Source organism: Canis aureus, chromosome 29 (genome assembly GCF_053574225.1).
Source record: "Canis aureus isolate CA01 chromosome 29, VMU_Caureus_v.1.0, whole genome shotgun sequence".
Taxonomy (NCBI): domain Eukaryota; kingdom Metazoa; phylum Chordata; class Mammalia; order Carnivora; family Canidae; genus Canis; species Canis aureus.
The window spans coordinates 31,394,724-31,409,554 of NC_135639.1; the positions used below are offsets into that span (position 1 = coordinate 31,394,724).

Genomic DNA, 14,831 nt, shown 5'->3' on the forward strand with positions numbered 1-14,831 from the left:
TTTCAGCCTAAGCAACTGTTGGATGAAGCTGCCATTGCTGGGACAGAAAGTGTATTTGGAGGTATGGAGGGGAAGATTAGAGTACAGTTTGGGACCTGTTGGTTTTGAAGTGTCATAAGACATCTGAATGGAGATACTTAACCATCTAGTTCAGTATATCAGTCTGGGGTTCAGGAGAGAAGTCTGGGCTAGAGATACAGATTTTGCAGCTTTTGGCATATAGATGGTATGTAATTCGATGCAATTACCAAGGAAGAGTATGTAAAAATAGAAGAGGACCAAGGACTGAGCCGTGGGGGCAGTAAGAAAAGATTAGGGGGAGTAGGAGAAACCAGCTTTAAGGTTCTGAGGAGATACCAGTAAGGTAGGGAGGAAATGCTTATGTGGTATTCTGGAAGCCAAACAAAGAAAGTGTATCATGGAGGAGAGAGCTTAGTTCTGAATTGTTGCTGCTGGGTCAGTCAGGTGAAAGTGTTGGATTCATTTGGAGTCATTGATAAACTTAACAAGAGAAGTTTTGGAGTAGTGGTGGGGCAGAGTCTGAACAGAGTTGGCATAAGAGCATGGAGGAGAGGAATTGGAGGCTGCAAGTTTGGCAGCTTAACGGAGAAAGAAATGGTGTATTCAGTAGGAAGAATGGAGTCAGATTTTTATTTTGAGATGTAAGAAAGATGTTTATATGTGGATGGGTTCAACAGCAAGTGCAAAACTGACAGTGTAGCAAAGAGGAAAGAGAAATACTGCAGCATGTTCCTTAAATAGGCAGGTAGGGTCTACTGTATAACAATAGGGATTGTTTCTAATACAGTGATTCTAAACCCAGGTTTAAGAACTTGAGCTGGACATGTTACTCTGTCTCTGCCACCAACCCTAACTGTGGTCACATTACTCAGCTCCTCAGCTTCTGTCTCTTCAGGAGTGAAGCAGGGATTGTAATACTGTGCAGTGTTGTGACAGTCCATTTGATAGTGCTCTATAAAGCACTTAGGTCAGTGTTTGACACATAGAGGTGCTTTTAGTTAGTGGCACCCCTCGGTTGTAAATTTCTCTCCAGTGTTCTAAAATTTGTGATGAGCCTGCAGTGCTGCTTTATGGTTAGCAACACTAGGGGGTGCTCGAGTCAGCAGTTCATAGGATTAGTAACCCCTTTGTGACATCTGGTTCTTTATTATTTTTAAGAAATATTTCCTTTGCTATAATAATTTCAAAATCATAACAGCATTTTGTTATTTTTGGAAATAAAAGGATATTATAAAATGTCAGGTTAATGGTAGTGCATTATAATGGATATGGGTTTAAAGTTTATATCTTAGAAAACAGCAGGGAGCTTTGATAGAAAGTTTTGCATTTTAGGTGGATCTTTCTTCCTACTAAATAGTAACTATGTAAAACTTCTTTTCTCTTCAAAAATTTGATAAATCAACAGAAGTTATGAAACATACGTATTTTTTCTCTTGTCCTTTTTTGGGTCATTAATTTCTCAGGGTGGGAACAAAATCAAATCTTCGGAAAAGTCTGTGTTTATAGACTGCTTTTATAAATCTTGAATGATACTTCAATGGTAAACTTAAATCTTCTATAACCCTTTTGCAAATATTACAAAATGCATTCATTATTTTCTTTGTAATTTCAGTAGGTATTCAATAAATAAATTATGAAATGAAGGGAAAAAATGATTTTATGAAGATGTAGAGGCAATTGTTTTTCAGGGAGAGCCACAGAGTTTGTCCCTTGCCTGAAGCCTCAGGGTGGGTAACAGCCAGGACTGCCCCTCATCCTAGTAGTGGACATACCTAGCACATTAGCCCAGGTTAAAATCTGTCCTAATTCTACAAGACAGTACATCCTTCATGTATGTAGCTGTAGAAGTTCAGAGCAGGAGTGCATCTGTGAATAATGGAATACATAGATGAGAGGTTTTATGGAGGAGAGAGAAGGTTTTCGATTTGGGCTTTAAATAGTAGATGGAATTTATAGAGGTAGATAGTAGATCCCATGTGAAAGAAATTATGAGAAGGATGCTGGTAGAAATGGGTGTGCTGTACTTGTGGGTCACTGAAGAAGAAAAGCCCTACTGGAATATAGGCAACAGTGGAAAGAAAGGTTGGCTAGATAAGGTGAAGTAGCCATATCACAGAGGGTACAGAATATTAGGGAAAATAGTTTAGATTTGATATGTGAAAAAAATAAGGAATGTCACTGTAAGTTTTAGAATAGAGAAGTGATCTATGAACATGTTTCAGAAAGATTTGTGGGTAACTTTTATATAGGCTAGATAGGAAGGAAGGCCAGGGACTGAAAATAAAGAAGGCTAAGTAGGAGGCCGTTAAGGCTGCCTCAGGGTGTGAGGTGATGATGTGGGAGTGGAGGGGATGGGATTGATAGAAACCTATTGAAGGAAAACAAAGGCTTAGTAATTATTATATAGGAAGGATTAAGGAGAAGGAAGAGCCAGAGAGAATTCTAAATTTTCAAAGCCAAATGTTAGTACCATTAGCAGCAATTAGAAATCAGGAAAATGTTATATGTGAGGCAGAAGATGATGAGTTTACTTTAGAGCGGTCTAAGTCTGAAATTCCAGAAAGACATTCAAATGGAAACAATCATACTTAGCACAAGTGTGAAACATGAATGAGCAAGAGGGCTAGAGATTTGGAGCAGGACAGGGGTTAGGGGTTGAGAGTGTAGAAGATGTTCCATCATCAGTGGAACACTAGTTAGAAGTTCTGAGTCTGAAGAAGTCACCATAGAGCACCAAGATTGGCACTTTTGGAAAAGTTCACACAGGGTGGGAGGGGAAGGCAAAGATGAAAGAGAAGATGAAAGAGAAGCAACAGCCTGTCACAGAGGATGGTTTAGTGGCGGTAGAGGTCAGATGTGGCAGGAGAGCAAGGACGATGGGCAGATAATTGACTGCTGAATCAGTTTAAAAGTTCATTGCAGGCCTTTGAGAGAAAATGTGTGGGGCAAAGTGAGATTGTATCATTTTTAGGAGTAAGTAGGGGAAGAAGTAGAAGGTATTGTTTCCTCATTTGAAAAATATTGGCATTGAAAGGAGGGAGATAAGAAGAAAATAGGAAGAATAAGGGGATAAAAGATCATGCAAACACTTTAAAAGATATTAATAAAAATGACTTATAAGTTTTTTTAGCGTTTTACCATGAGCTAGGCACTAAGCCATATGCTTTACATTTATTACCTTATTTGAGCTATATAACTACCCCAGGGAGCAGATAGTGTTGTAGATGGGGCCTTTTGGTGATAGCTGATGCCGAAGAAAGGTACAAATTTACGGGAATAACTTCTAGGAGATTGACAGAAAGAATGAAAGGCTAGGAAGAAAATGCAGAAAAATAAATGAAATTGGGGCCTTGGTTAGAGAAGAGAAATTTTGGAACTATCCTTCAGGAACGTTTGGGAATTAAAATATAAAGAAATTTGAAGTCCGATGCACTGAGTTCTGCCCTCAGAGATACAGTGTGCTTACTTTGTGATTATAAATCAGAATCTGGACATAATTCTGCGACATATGTGTGAGTGAAATCAAAGTCAAAAGCCTTGGGAACATTGGGACACAGTGGGGTACCTCATTGTTCTTTGTACCATAGATAACTCATTTAGAAGGGAGTATATAAGGATGTTGGCAGGATGGAGAGGATGAACTGGAAGCAAGTGAGGCGTATCATTTCAGGAGGGTAGCCTACATCCATGACAGTCAACCATGATGGTTCAGTCTTTTGTATTTTAAGGAGGATTTCAGGTTGTTGCTCAGTTAGAGGGAAGGGAACTAACATATTTATTGAATATTTGCTGCTCTGTGCCAGACATGGTATCATACTTTTTTATACACGTTCTTAAGTCATACAGATCAGGATAGTATTATTACCTTCCTTTTTGTTATAAGAAAGCTGGGGTCACATAGCTAGAATTTGATAGATTTTGGGTTAAAACCCAGGCGTGTTTGACTCCAGATCCCGTGTTTTTTCTGTGTAATGCCAAAGCTGTACTTTTTATTTGTACAATAAAATTGATTATGAAAATCTACGTATATAGTATCATGTTTTTAATGTATCTGAAGTTTACCGTGAGGAAAGCCAGTCTCTTTGCATAGTGAATACTCACCTCAGTATGTCTTAAGTTTGGATTTTTATGTAAAAGTTTTAAAAAACTTTGTTTTTTTTTTTTTTTTGCACTACCATGCTGTTGTCATCATGAAACCTGTGAATTTTGTGACTGATACTTAATGTTGGTAATATTTTATTTTCTGTTATTTTAGATTCATTGGTTTTCAATTTTCAATTCTTTCATGATGGTTATCTTCTTGGTGGGCTTAGTTTCAATGATCTTAATGAGAACTCTAAGAAAAGATTATGCCCGGTACAGTAAAGAAGAAGAAATGGATGATATGGTAAGCAAACATTTTATGGGGTTTTTTTTGTTGTTGTTGTTTTTGTTTTTCTTTTTTTTTACATTTTATGTTTATAAAAATGATTTAACTCGGTGTTATTTTGAATGTTGGAATGTAGGTCACATGAGTTTCAGAATTCAGAATTTTCTGGTTTTAGAAAGGTGTAAAACTCCCTGAGGGGTCTCTACTCAAATATGTTAATGTTTTTACCTGCTGTGATTACATGCCCCATAATCTAATACATCAGTGTTTTTACATGCTCTGATTACCTGCTCCATAATCAGGTGTATTAATGTTTTTTTCAGCAAAACATATGAATGTTCACCTTAAATGAGATAAACAGTACAAATAGCCTCTTCTTCATGCTTAAGTTTTGCCACCAAATAAGAATGTGTCAGACTTCCGAAACAAACTTTCAGTTTTCAGAGCTTTTGATTCTAGAACTTCAGCAACGAAGTTCTAGACCTGTATTGACATTTTTCTAATTCTGTTAAATACTGCATAAAAAAAAGTTTAATTTAGTTTAGTTGGTTCAGAGGGGACGTTTGTTTTCTAAATTCTTTTACTGTATTAAGCAACAATGTTGTTAATGAGCAAAAGTGTGTTCTATAGAATATTAATGGCTATTCTCTATAGATATACTCCATCATTAAGTAAGTTTGGAAAATAGTTAAACAGATTAAAATTTAATATGCTAATGTGCATTGTGAAGTATCACAGATTAGATAAAATATTTGGTGCTTCTCAAACGCATCTGACCAGGATCACCCCCAACCCCTAAAAAGCCAGATTATCTTAAGGGACTGATATTTCTTAAGAACTACTGTTTTAGATACTTGTTACTCAGGTTGAAAAGGAAAAATTGCATCCTTTTTAAAAAGTGGTATAGACAGTTAAATAATATTTAATAAATAGCATTTAACCATTTGATATTTTCCTTATATATTTTCTTATATTCTAAGCTGTAAAGGACATTTCTGCATTTTAAGGCATCTAGGACTGGTTTTGATCTTCTTTCTCTCTTTGTTCTTCACCCGACCCCTCATTATCTATGTGCCACAGGTGTGATGTAAATGGCAAGAATAGCAGTGTTCAGAGAGCCAGTGTGCTCTTCTCTCATTTTGACCATTTCTTTTATTTTTCCATTCATTGGTATTCTCAGCGTAACTGGGAGCCACCTTCCTGAACCTTAGTAAATGCCATTTATATTGTAACTTTAGCATTATAAATATTTTTAAAGATTTTATTTATTCACGAGAGACACAGAGAGAGAGGCAGGGACATAGGCAGAGGGAGAAGTAGGCTCCCTGCGGGAGCCCAGTGCAGAATTCGATCCCAGGATCCTGGGATCATGACCTGAGCTAAAGGCAGATGCTCAACCACTGAGCCATTCAGGCATCCCTAACATTATAAATTACTAAGGTAGTGATTATTTTAAATTTGAAATGTCTTCTAGATATTTTGAACCCCTTTTAAATAGCTACAAGTTTGGAGGGAGAGAACTTGGCAACTGGAATTGTAATTTTTCACCTACTTTATGTATTTTAATTTCATTCCGTATGATTTTCTTTTCTCTCTAATTATATGTATATAGGATAGAGACCTAGGAGATGAGTATGGATGGAAGCAGGTGCATGGAGATGTATTTAGACCATCAAGTCACCCACTGATATTTTCTTCTCTCATTGGTTCTGGATGTCAGATATTTGCTGTGTCTCTTATAGTTATTATTGTGGCAATGATAGAAGATTTATATACAGAGTAAGTACATGTATTTAACTTTGTTTTTACTTGTTCTTAAACATTTTAAGTCAATCATAATTCAATTTGCTTATTTCACTTGCCTTAGAATTTAAATAACATAAATGTTATTATTGCAGGTAAATTAAATAATGGACAGTAATCCTTAGCTAGAAGTATATTTTTCTGTTACATGCTAAAACTTACTAGCCTTACTGAACATTTTGGTTGGCTACAAAGTTTATGTTCCATTAGAGGTATGAGCAGAGTTACTTACTTACAAGTGCTGTTTGACAAAATGAATAGGCATTTTTGAAAGCTGAAGATCCAGTTACATCTTTATAATTTGCTCTGCTATGGAAATGAAAATAGAGATAATAAAAATACATAGTGAGAAAATGAAAAACCCTGTACATGACATTTTTAGACCCGCTCCATAGTCAGAATGATTATAAAACATAAAAGGCAAGTAATGTAACACATGAACATTATTTTGTGTTGGTGATGACCATAGCAATCAGTAAAGAAAAAATATTTAGAGAATCAGTATCAGTGTGGATGCCTATGAGTGAGATATTAACTCCTGAGAAGGCATAGTATGAGAGAAGCTGTAGGTAAGTCTGGAAAAATACTGCTGCTCTGTAACTTTGGGTGGACAGTGATGAGTTGATAAATATAAGCAACTCCTTAAATGTCTGTCACCTCAAGTTTCAGAGAGATGAACCAGGAGGCCAATTCCCTATGTCAGCAGATCTTTCAGTGTAGTTGAAGATGGTGTGTTTTGGGTGGGAAATGTGCATAGAATATTTATGAACAAACAGATGAAGGGTATATCTGATTTTTAAAACTGTGACTTATACTTCATTTAACGTAATGCCTCTGAGAATTGCAAGCTTAAATCCCTGGTAGGCATTTTGGACTCTCAGTCATGTGACCAATCCTTTTGAACCCTCTCTACTTAAAAGCTTCTGACTGGTAATAAACTGGTGTTAGAGGGGATCCCTGGGTGGCTCAGCGGTTTGGCGCCTACCTTTGGCCCAGGGCGCAATCCTGGAGTCCCGGGATCGAGTCCCGCGTCGGGCTCCTGACATGGAGCCTGATTCTCCTTCTGCCTGTGTCTCTGCCTCTCTCTCTCTGTCTATCATAAATAAATAAATAAATCTTTAAAAAGACTGGTGTTAGACTAAAGCAGCCTTTCAGTTTTCAGCACGGGTAGGCATGTGTCAATCTTCACATAACCCAGTTACAGAGAATGATCAGATTTTTTAATGATAATCTTAAAGGGAAAAGTTAGTACTTGGAGTGTTTAATTGAGCTGTTGAAAAAACAAATTTTGATTTAAAAAACTTTGAGACCCACAATCCTTTAATTTTTTTTTTTTTTTTAAAGTAAGATCTAATCAGTGTGGGGCTCAAACTCATGACCCTCAGATCCAGAGTCCCCTGTTCTAGTGACTGAGTCAGCTAATTGCACTGAGACCCACTATCTTTGAAACTTGGGAATGACATGTTTATTACTACCACATTTCTATTTAGCTATGTATTGATGGAAATTGAATACTATAATTTTTATTCGTTTCATCTACTTTAAGAAGTTGAACATAGGTGCTTAGGCAGAGGAGTGCTACATATTTAAGACTATATGATATCTTTGATTCTACATATGTGTTTAGTGAAATATAATAATTACCTGGAAGGTGGTTAATTTATGAAAATTGCTTATCTCCCTAGTACACACATTAGTGTGATATTCTTATAAATTCTCTTGAAGTGAATATTCCTTAACTCAAACAGAGAAGGTTATGTGTTCTATACAGACTTTATTTTACCTTCCTAGTTATGGTAAATTTCAAAATAGTGTATATTGTTAGCGGTTTAAGTACATTTCTATATTACGACAAAAGATAGTATCTTTTATCATCTTAATATTTCTCTTTGCAACTAGGCATTTAAAATATTTTGTTCAGCGACACCTGGGTGGCTCAGTGGTTGGGTGTCTACCTTTGGTTCAGGGCGTGATCCTGGAGCTCGGGATCGAGTCCCACATCGGGCTCCCTGCATGGAGCCTGCTTCTCCCTCTGCCTATGTCTCTGTCTCTCTCTCTGTGTGTCTCTCATGAATAAATAAATAAAATCTTAAAAAAAATATTTTGTTCAGCTTTATTCAACAGGAGAGCTGGTCTGAATTCTCTAGATATTATTAGTGGAAGAAGAGATTAAAAATTGTTGATCTGTTGGGTGCCTGTGTGGCTCAGTTGGTTACACGACTAACTTTTGATTTCAGCTCAGGTCATGATCTCAGGGTCATGAGATGGAGCCCCACATCCAGCTTTGTCCTGGGTATGGAGCCTGCTTATAATTTTCTCTCTCCCTCTGCCTCTGCCCCTCCCCTCCCTTCTCTCTTCCTCTCTTAAAAATAAAAAAAAGAAGAAAAATTGTTAATTCAGGTTAATGTTGATTTGTGGACAAATCAACAAAACTCAAACCCACATAACTCATTACAAAAATGATACTTTATGGATTTTTAAAAAATAATTTTTGTAATAGTATAAGGAAAACGAAATAGGAAAAGTTTCAGTGTTATACCATTTAAGGTAATAGCTCTAATATAGATTATATTACTTCCATTTTATTTTTTATTTCTATCAGTGGCCAAGAACTTAAGCAATTAAATTATAAAGAGGAATATTCTAATCATTTTTCTTAACAGATGAATATCCTTATCCATATGATGTGATCGGTTACAGGGTTGCAAAACAATTTGAGTGCCAGCTTCTAATATTTTTGCCAAAGAGATGTGAAATATTTATTTAGAATATATTATGAAATTTAACTGCAGATTAAAAAAATTAGTATCAGCCTATACAGTTTTAACTAGAAATTTATTCACCAGGTAGTCTCTTGAGAGCCTTTATAGTCCAGGATGATATTTTTTGTGTTCTTGTTAAATTTATCTTTGAAATTCAACTAATGTTAATGTGATAGACTCTATGATATTTTCTTTAAATTGTTGGCTTTAACTTATCACATATGTTTCGCCTTTTTAGGAGGGGATCAATGCTCAGTACAGCCATATTTGTCTATGCTGCTACATCTCCAGTGAATGGTTATTTTGGAGGAAGTCTGTATGCCAGACAAGGAGGTAACTTAATAAGTTATGACTTCATATTTTTAATTATAGATTCTAATATTTTACTATGAGGTATTTGGAGTTTAAAATGGACAGTACAGCCATTGTAAAATACTTGGTTATTCTATTTCACATAATCTCCACCAGACCTGTATGTGGTCTATCTTGCTTTTATGTAATCCTTGCATTTTATTTCTGAAAATTATGAATAATTAATGGATTATCTCCATTGTCCATTGTAAAGTTAGCCCTGAGGAACATACAGGAAAGAGTATATTTAAGTTATTAATATTACTTGCTTTGAGGTACCTTACTCCTTAGATGTGCTCCCCGGGAGGCCTCCACACAGAGGCATTATGGCTGAATAAAAAGGCATGTTTTATGGCTTATGGATAAAGTGTCTGGACTGGAAGGAGAATAGGAAGGAGAGCTATTTATTTCTATTGATTCTTAAATATTTGTCAAAGTACCTTGCACAGAGATTTCTGTTACTCTGTGTCACAATCTTTTGCTAAGAGCACTTCATCTTAAATACCCCCTTGCTTCTTTACTATTGTGATCTGAAATGATGGGGAATACATAGATGATACAAAGGTACTGCTCCTTGGTGGTTTTTTTATGGCATTTGAGGGTCTTTAAGTTTTTTTGTTTTCCCTTTAATGGGGTCAGAAAAGTACTAAATATTTCAGTTAATGAATATGAATATTTCATATTTCGGTTTATGAATCAAGGGTTGTTGAAAGACCCTAAAATTATATTCTGAAAATACAGACTTTCTCATGTGATTTTTCCCAACTCATTCTAAGCAATGTCAGTGTTAAGGAATCTTGTCTTTTAGTCAACTAGACTTACAGATTATTGGCACTCAGAGCATACATAGGATCATTAGGATTCCTCCAGGACATCCTGGTTTACTATTGCTTTTTTTATTGGTCCTACTAGACTGAAGGTCCTCTGTACCTTCAGTATAAACAATTGTTTGGATTGCCTGAAGGAATGTTATTATGGATTCCTAATTATTTTAGTTATTTGTTCAGTGTCTATATTTTACCTTCAGTATTATGGGAAACAAGTCTTCTACAGGGCCACCATCCTTAGGAAATTAGAATGCCTAAGTTAACTTCTGCTTTGAATTTAACCTGGAAACTAGTTAGGCTATGACCTCTAGAAAAGTCTCCACCGCAGAAACTTTATCTATCTATCTATCTATCTATCTATCTATCTATCTATCTATCTAATTTATTTATTTTTAAAGATTTTATTTATTTATGAGAGACACAGAAAGAGAGAGAGAGAGAGAGGCAGAGAGACATAGGCAGAGGGAAAAGCAGGCTCCATGCAGGGAGCCCAATGCGGGATTCGATGCTGGGATGCCAGGACCATGGCCCAGGCTGAAGGCAGGCGCTAAACTGCTGAGCCACCCAGGGATCCCAGAAACAAATTATTTAAAACAGGAAATTTATTTATACTTGGACATAAATTTGCTTTTAGTTTGATCGCAAGTTAAGAATACCCAGCCAAACTTTACTATACTTAACTCTTTTTTTTTTTTTTTTGAGAGAAAGAGCTCACAGGTCGGGGGGAGATGTTGGGAGGAGGGGTAGGGGGAGGAGAGAGAATCTTATGCAGGCTTCAGGCCCATTGCAAAGTGGGGCTCTGAGATCATGACCTAAGCTGAAATTAAGAGTTAGACACTTAACCGACTGAGCCACCCAGGTGCCCTTAAAGATTATTTTCTGATTGACAGTGCCTTGGGAAAGTCTGCTCATATCCTGATATTTTGTCAGAGCAATCCCTAAAAGCCAGGGTGTAATGTAAGAGGTCAACCAGAAAATCAAGAATTTTTCAGAGTTACTTCAGGATTTGAACTACAATGAAGCTCAAGGCCTGCACATTGTCTTCAGGTTATGGGTAATCCTCCAGATCTAATTTGAAGTTAGGGGTAGCCTGGAACTTGACCAAAATCTCCAAGGGTATGGTGAGCAGCAGGAGGCACAATGCAGAGCTTGCACTACTAATTGTACCCAGTGGAATGTGTGATTCTTTTTGACTGTTGGAGGGAAAAGGAGTAAATAGAATTGAATATAGAATTTATGAATACATGTCTGAATCTGAGAAGATAATAAAAAGCATAGGAAAAGAGAGTGCTAGGAAATAGAATTAAACAGGAAAAATAATATTACAGTTGCCACCTTTTTTTGTGGCAAAAAAACTTTGAGAAAGAAATAAAATAGAGGTGAAAGTTGCAAATCAAGGAGTCTTTCTGTACAAATGTCAAGATTTCGGATAGTAATTTTATGAGATCCATGTTTAAAAAGCACCTTACATAGAACAAAACAGAAGTTAGGGTATTGCTCTTTCGCCTATTTCACTTCCTGTTTAAGTCTCTCTTCTGGTTGTGGGGTTGAATTTTAATAGTGATCCAGTTTGAAATCTTTATATTTTGTGTCTGAGCAGTATGTAGATGTTTCCTTGGTACTGCTCTTGCTTATATACTCTGCTGTATTAGAAAATAGCTCTTTGTTGCTCTCCTGATCAGTATGAACATGATTTAGAATTTTTGATTACATAGTTTAAAATTTACAGTTTTCTTTGATTATTTAAATAACAGATGATCACTGTACAGAATTTTGGCAATACAGAGAGATACAAAGAAAGAGTGAAACTGGGGTGCCTGAGTGATTCTGTCAGTTGACACTTGGTCTCAGCTCAAGTCTTGATCTAGGGTTGTGAATTCAAGACCCAGATTTTTAAAAAGAAAGAAAAAAAAAAAAAAGGAAAGGAAGAAAATGAAATAGTGAAACTTTTAAGTCTAGTTCTAATTGATGAGAGAGAGCTCATGAGGCACACTCTGTTATTTTCCCTTTTGAAACAAATAGATTTAAATATATGTTTATAATCATTATTACAGCTAAAAGTAAGTAAATTTAGGGACAACTTACACCAGGGGTGTTATACTTTTTTTTTTTTTTTTTTAAAGCTTTCATGAAACTCCAGTGTGTAAAAGTGTTGAAAATGGAGTTGTTCTGGTTGAAGCAGGGCTTGGGGCTCTTCCTTCACAATTGACTTCATGGGCACTTCTAGGAATGTCCCAAACTCCAAGTAATAGCTTGAAAACACCTATCTAGGCCAACTTGCAGCCTGGAAAGGTTGAGTGACTTACCAAAGTTCACGGAGGCAGAACCAAAGTTCAAAGTGGCAGAATCAGGATAGAACATTGGAATATTTTACTATAGTCCATTGCTCTTTTCCAGTATACCCACTTCAAAAGCTATGTTTTCACTAGACATACTGGACGGTCTTTATCAGGTATTGTCCTGAAACAAGTATTACAATGTCACATTTTGAGATCTTTACATTAGAATTTTAAATAAATAATTTGGTACTAAATAAATAACAATTTGGTACCTTACGAACATTAATATATATGCCCCCCCTGCTCTGATTTTCATTGTTTCCTTTTTCTTTCAGGAAGGAGATGGATAAAGCAGATGTTTATTGGGGCATTTCTTATCCCAGCTATGGTGTGTGGCACTGCCTTCTTCATCAATTTTATAGCCATTTATTACCATGCTTCAAGAGCCATTCCTTTTGGGACAATGGTAAGTTGATTGAATCTTACTTTGAAACTGGAAAAATAATAAGCTTTCTAATCTGAGGCCTGCTCTCTCTCTGAAGTACCTCTTAGTAAGAGGTTTGGTATTTGCAGTCAGTCCCTGTCCAGTCCTAGAAAGTTAAGTGAAAAAAATTTTGTCTTGGTTCGCTGAGCCAGTGAAGTGAAAGTCAGACTTACAAGAATGACAAAAGAATACTTTACTTTTTTTTTTTATCAGAGATAGAAGAAAAATAAAGAAATGAGGGTGTTTTAATTTGATAGGTGGGTGCATTGGTTGTGGTAGGTAGTAAAGCTTCTCCAGAACACATTTTCTTTTTTCAGTAGCAGTGTACTTATTTTTAGAATCTCATTAAACATATATATTGATAATATGTTACTAAAGACATTAAAATCATATCATATCTTACCTGCTATGATCACAGACATTGAAGTATTTTGGATTTTTTTAACTACATTACAACTAAACATAGCTATATACCAGTGCTTTACAGGGGTAACCCACAGTTTCCAAATTTTTCCTATTTTACCTTTTTATCAGAAATAGAATTTTAGGCCTGGAGTAGACTTTAGTCTTAATGTATACTTGTGCAAACGTGCACACACGTATACACGTATATATAAGGTGCAGGATGGTTGCTGCTTTTCACAGAGGCTGTGTAACTTGGTCATGGTCATACAGATTGTGACAGAACTATAAATGGACCCAGATCTCTTTCTGAATTTTAATCTTCTTTTGGTGATACTTTTTAGTTAGGAATATTTTTAAAAATTGCTTCAAAATTGAAGTTTTTTTTTTTTTTAATAGGCCAAAGCAAGTGATAATAGGAAAAGGTAAAGTAATTAATTATACTTAGAACTGGAAAAGAATTTGCTTTCTGGTAGTTCCAGGCCATCAGAAAGTATCCATAGGGAGTCAAGGACCTTTTTTTTTTTTTTTTTTTTTTTTTGAGTCAAGGACTTCTTAAAGATGATCTCCTGAATTAATTATTTTCATTGTGCTTTAAAATTGAAAATTCAGATTCTACTGTAGTTTTCCTCAAAAAGTTTTGAATTGATGTGGTGAAAATTATATTTTAAAGTTAATTTGTTTCACTAAAATTATAAATTTTACCACTTGTTGGGGTTTTAGTTGTTAATATTCAGTGTAATTTGCCTTTAGATAATTTAATAATTAATAACTATTATATTACAATTTCAGACTCTATACTGAGCCAGAGCAGGTCTATAAAATTGATCTTTGGTGTATAAAAGACTGGCTGTTGGTACACAGCAGGCACCTGTCATGTTCTTAATTTGTATTCTAATTTGGAATGAAGGAATGCTGAATGAAAGACATTTTGTTGCCCTCAAGTTTTTTTTTGTTTTGTTTTTTTAAAGATTTTATTTATGTATTCATGAGAGACAGAGAGAGAGAGAGAGGCAGAGACACAGGCAGAGGGAGAAGCAGGTTCCGTGCAAGGAGCCCAGTGCGGGACTTGATCCCGGATCCCAGGATCATGCCCTGAGCCCGAAGGCAGATGCTCAACTGCTGAGCCACCCAGGCGTCCCTCGTTGCCCATAAGTTTTAATCAGATGTGTGGTCTAACATTTTTTTTCTTTTAAAGGTCTCAAAATTTGTTTAGAACCTGAAATTTAAGAACTTGAGTGAATGTTTGACCTAGCTGTTCATTAAATATTTTAACTACTGATATTTGTATTTTTAGTTATTTGGCTTGATGTTATGAGAAAATAGTCTCATAAACTCCATGGTTCTCAACCCTGAGTACATATTAGAATCCTTGGGAATATGAATAACTTCGGTGTTCATGCCTTCATCCTAAGCCAATTAATCTATTTTGCTTTAAATCCAATCACTGGTGTTTACCTGATTCTAGTTCCCAGCATCTGGAGATGGATCTGTCAGCTGAAAGGCTCCCAGAGCATATGTTTCTTAGAAGTT

General features: G+C 35.8%; 1 protein-coding gene across 2 annotated transcripts in view; it reads left to right on the forward strand.

Annotated features, from left to right (window-relative positions):
• The window catches only part of TM9SF3 (transmembrane 9 superfamily member 3), a 68,317-nt gene that overhangs the window by 27,612 nt on the left and 25,874 nt on the right, over positions 1–14,831 (forward strand). For both annotated transcript variants that reach the window (XM_077878167.1, XM_077878168.1), the window contains exons 6-9: positions 4,277–4,408; positions 6,003–6,169; positions 9,194–9,288; positions 12,748–12,878. In XM_077878167.1, coding sequence (XP_077734293.1) covers positions 4,277–4,408; positions 6,003–6,169; positions 9,194–9,288; positions 12,748–12,878 — 525 coding nt within the window. The remainder of the gene's footprint in view (positions 1–4,276; positions 4,409–6,002; positions 6,170–9,193; positions 9,289–12,747; positions 12,879–14,831) is intronic.